This window comes from Quercus robur, chromosome 6, assembly GCF_932294415.1.
Source record: "Quercus robur chromosome 6, dhQueRobu3.1, whole genome shotgun sequence".
Taxonomy (NCBI): Eukaryota; Viridiplantae; Streptophyta; class Magnoliopsida; order Fagales; family Fagaceae; genus Quercus; species Quercus robur.
In genome coordinates, this window is record NC_065539.1 from 20,639,542 (window position 1) to 20,644,158 (window position 4,617).

The 4,617-nt window shown below is 36.0% G+C and overlaps 1 protein-coding gene across 2 annotated transcripts; it reads left to right on the forward strand.

Annotated features, from left to right (window-relative positions):
* Nucleotides 1-333: 333 nt before the first annotated feature.
* Nucleotides 334-4,617, forward strand: LOC126733199 (uncharacterized). 2 transcript variants are annotated; one of them, XM_050436412.1, is made up of 3 exons: nt 334-616; nt 1,341-1,511; nt 3,989-4,617. In XM_050436412.1, exons 2-3 carry the CDS (start codon nt 1,392-1,394, stop codon nt 4,415-4,417), a joined length of 549 nt encoding a protein of 182 aa, XP_050292369.1. In that variant the 5' UTR covers nt 334-616; nt 1,341-1,391; the 3' UTR covers nt 4,418-4,617. The 2 variants fall into 2 exon arrangements, with proteins under 2 accessions (XP_050292369.1, XP_050292368.1); XM_050436411.1 differs by having other exon boundaries at nt 340-616; nt 3,983-4,617.

Genomic DNA, 4,617 nt, shown 5'->3' on the forward strand with positions numbered 1-4,617 from the left:
GTAAATGGATCTTAAAAATTAAACCATGGTTTGTTGAGTTTGTTGACTGAACCATGGTTTAGAAAAGCCTTCTATGTATCTCAAACTACAAGACTCGTGAATCGTGTGAAAAATTTAAAAGAAGGACTAAACTTTAAAAAGAAAAGTAGAAAAAAAAAAATATATATATATATATATATAAATAAAAATAAAAAAACTAAAAAAATACTCAAAAGAAAAGACAAAGTAATTAATGAAAATCATTCCTAGAACCCCCAAAAAAATCCAAAAGAAAAGGGAAAAAAAATAATAGAAAGGTTAATAAAACCCACACTTGTCCAGACTCGCTCTTTCGGGCAGCCCGAAACGCTATCTTTTACACATAATGAGGATGCTGCCCGAGCTGCCCTAAACCTGACTGAAAAATTACGGGCAGTCAGTCAGTCACTCACCTGTACTCTCTCTCTCTTGTCTCTCTAAGCCCTTTTGTGATTTTTCTATATCTTGCTTTCTCTGTGTGTTCTACGATCACGATCGGACGGTCCAGAATGCACGGAGCCTCTTCTGCTTGTTCCCTGAGGTTTTAGACCTTCAAACCTTCAGATCCAGCATCTCCGCCTCTTGATCTTTCTTCCTGGTACGCTTTCTCTCTCTGATTCTCTACCTCTTCCTCCAATTCTTCTTTTTCACCTCGAATTTTCACGCTTTTTATTTTTCCTAATTACCTTTTTTCCGCTCTTAAGTTCATCGTTTCTTTCTTCTTCACGATTTTGAGGCTTACAGCTTCAGTTTCGGTGAGTCTTAACCCTAGTCCTTTCAATTTTTCGGTCTCCGGCGAGTTTTTCTGACTTTTCGGTGAAAATCACCTGCTTTTTTCACGTTTCTGCGATTTCGAGGCTTGCAGGTTTGGTTTAAACAAACCTTAGCCCGAGGTCGTTTCAAAATTTTCGTTTTCCGGCGAATTTCGTTAACGTTTCGGTAAAAATCACCTGCTTTTTCTGCGTTTCTGTTAAAATTTTTTTTCCCTGTCAAATTAACAGCTAAGTTCGTCGCCGGAGAATTTTTCTCTCTGCAGTGAAAGTGTTCCTTTCTCTTTTTTCCAAAAACTATCCGTTAGAAACAAAAACACCTTTTATTTTCACTGTTTCTTTTCTCCTAACCCAAAAAAAAAAAAAAACTTTTTGCATAATATTTTGATTATTCTGTTTCTTCCTTAAAAAAAAGAAAAAAGAAAAAAAAGAGAGAATTCTCACTTTCTCAGAGTGTTTGTCTGTGACGTAAAATGGTGCAAGATCCAACGGCTGTGATGAGAGTATAACGGATCTGAGAGTATAATTTTTATTTGTTTTTTGCTTGCGCAGGTCTTAGCAAAATTCAATTTTAAATTTTTCTTTGTTTGCGGCGAACAAACCATGGAGGGTAAACATGGTCCAGTGGCAGTTACTCTTGCTTACGGAGCGCTAACGTGCGCTGGGGAGGCCTTAGCCACTTTGCTTTTCTCCACTCTGCTCAAAACCCAGCTTTTCACCCCGGTAATTTTTTTTTTTTTTCAGTTATATTTTTCGTCTTCTTTTCCGTTTTTTTTTCCTTTATATTTTTTGACAGCCAGTTTTGTCTGGACTCCGGTTTTCAAACGGTAAAGTTAGTTAAGCTTTACCTCTCCTTTTTTTCTCTGAAAATTTGCTTGTTTTTTTCTTATGGTCCATGCTAACATGCGCCGATCTCTTTTTTTTTTTAATTTAAAAAAAAATTCCCTAATTTGTGTCGTGTTTTTGTTCCGGTGTATTTACGTGTACGGTCTAAACTGCGCCGGTCGGTATAAGGTGTTTTTTAGGCGTTTTTGGCCGAGACCGGTGAGGGTAATTTAGTAATTTATGGCCCTTTGCTAACGTGAGCTGGGGGGATTAGGTTTAACGTGCGCACTGGGGGGGGTGTTGGTTAGGGGGGTAAAGTGGTAAATTGGATTCGGATTTGGAAAAGGAATATGAACTGGGTTTTTGGGAACTAGGTTGAGTTCCACCACGTGGGACCCAGTTGGAATATTTTTTAAAAAATCTATTTTGTCGTTTTGTGGATGAAGGAGTGGGAATTGAAAAAGTCCAAGTAGCTGAGCGGATTGGTAACTTGTTGGGGGAATCTTTTGTTAATTGGGGGGTGTGTGTGTGTAATAGAAGGAATATTCCTTTTGGATATGCTCCACAACTTACACGTGTGTTCTATGTGCATCGTGTGCCCTTCCCACGTGCAAAAGTTTCTGGACCCTTTAAGAATTAAAAAGAAAAAATCCAAAACAGTCATTTAGATTAGATTAGATCAGATCAGACAGAACACACGTAGTGTATTGAGTATAGAAACATAGTACTTTGTTATATTGTTAACACATATTAACCATCCATTTTGGAAAAGTTTTAATGGAAGATTGAAAAAATTGTCAAAACAATTAGTTACTTTTTCGTTTTTCTATAAAGAATTTCCTAAAAATGATTTACTAATGTAGACTCTAAGGGCACACGTTAATAAATCTCTTGTTATATATACTTACAGCCTGAATTTCTGATAACGGATATTATTCTTGTCAGTTTGTCAATATATGATGTGTATTTTGTTATAAAATTAGTAATGTTTTTAACATTTTTTTTGTTGTTGTACTTTTTAGTTTATGGGAAATTCTTTGATATTATGGTGACGGTTTATAAAATCATCAACATAAAATTTTTAGTTAGATGAGTTGTTTGATTAGTATGTGATTTGTTTAAATAATTTTATGAGTTGTTATTTAATAGGTGGTTATATAAATTATCACATAATGGGTCAGAAGAGATACTTCCAAATCAGTTTGGAAGATATCCTTATCCAACTGATTTAGTCTCACTCTACAATTTGTTGGATTTGCAGCATGATATTACACTCTTAAGTTTGGCTTAACTTCTTGTTGAAAGCTTATTTTAGTAAAATTAACAGTTGTAATCAGGAAAAAAGTTTTCTAACAAAAGTAGTAATATGGTCCTTGGCCTATTTTAGACTCTTAACCCTATCTACCATATCTTAACCTGTAAGGCTAAAATAGGAAGCAGCATTAGGGACCTGTTTGATAAAGTGTATGAGCTTGCTTATATTTTAAGCTAGTTTTTATTTTATATATATATATAATCTTTTTGAGATAGAACTAGACTTTTTATTAAGCTTATTTTTTTAGCACAAGCCTGAATTTAAGCAATTCCGAAGAGACACTTATAGTACTAGGTCATAAAGCTAAAACAAACGGGTCCTTTTACTTTTAGTATTCTAGGAAGTTGACTTGAATGTGTACCACCATGCCTGTATTTAGTACTTTGAATTTACGATGACAAAAGCCTTATGGCGTGAGCCTAAAGTAAGCATGCACCAACCTCAAACTATTTCCTTAAAAGAGAAAAGTGAAAATGAAATAATGTTGTAACAGTGAATAAAGACATATCATATCATTGAGTCCAATCATATTCGCATTGTCTTAGGTGGAAGATGTCCGCTTGCCTATTGGAATCATATTTTCTCTCTGTGATGATAGCATATTCCATTACCATGACAGTCCTGGCATAATTGCCTTTTGAAAATGCAAAAATAGTGTAAACCAACTTTACTCTCAACTCCTCACCCTATACGATTCTTTACTCTTTAGACAACAATCTGCTTGATTCTTAGGCTATAACTATAGGGATTTATGGCCTTTTTGACCTAAACAACAGCTTTCAGAGTGAGAATGACCCAACAGTTACATAATAACTATAGCATTGATGCTTCATGCTTTAGCTTATTTTATATGTGATCTTTATTTTGTCCTGTTTTGTTTTTTTTCTTTTTCTTGTTTCCTGAATTTGTACTGGTACATATGCCATACCTTCTATTTTTTTCCAGAATATTTATTGTCTGTAATTATTAATTGCTTAATTTTCCTTTTGTCCTTGTCTTCAATTCCATGATATCTTCTCTATATTCTATCTACTTGACCTGCTGTGGAACACAGCTTCAGGATCCTAGTATCAAAGGTAATCAAAACACTGAATACCAAGACAAGCAAGTTGATGCTGAGGGAGACGATGACAATGACGATGATGGGGATGACGATGATGATGCAGATGGCGGATTTGGAGAAGGTGAAGAGGACCTATCATCTGAAGATGGAGGGGAGTTCCCTAACAACCCCAACAATGATAAGAGTAACTCAAAAAAGAGTGCAGATGGCGGGGCAGGTGGAGCAGAAGAGAACGGGGAAGAGGAAGATGATGATGAAGAAGATGGTGAGGACCAAGATGACGACGACGATGACGATGAAGACGATGATGATGACGACGATGGTGGGGAAGAGGATGAGGAAGGGGTAGAGGAAGAAGAGAATGAGGAGGAAGAGGAGGACGAAGATGAGGAAGCACTCCAGCCCCCAAAGAAGAGGAAGAAGTGAACCAAGAAAACTGTAGAGCCTCCCACGAATACTGTTTTCTCTATGTGACTGTTATCTAACTTCATGATCCTATTTAGCTTATGAGGAGGCTTGTTTAGGATGATGGTTTTATTGGTTATTATATTTCTATTGCACGATTAGAGTACTGTATAACTATTGAGCTGCGGCAATGATAAATTTGACAAAATGTTATGGATTCA

What these genes read in the sequence shown, in the direction of transcription:
- LOC126733199 (XM_050436411.1), top strand. Translation starts at nt 1,392, where the DNA reads ATGGAGGGTAAACATGGTCCAGTGGCAGTTACTCTTGCTTACGGAGCG. An exon ending in AAACCCAGCTTTTCACCCCG is followed by an intron (nt 1,512 to 3,982) that starts GTAATTTTTTTT and finishes TGTGGAACACAG; the next exon opens with CTTCAGGATCCTAGTATCAA.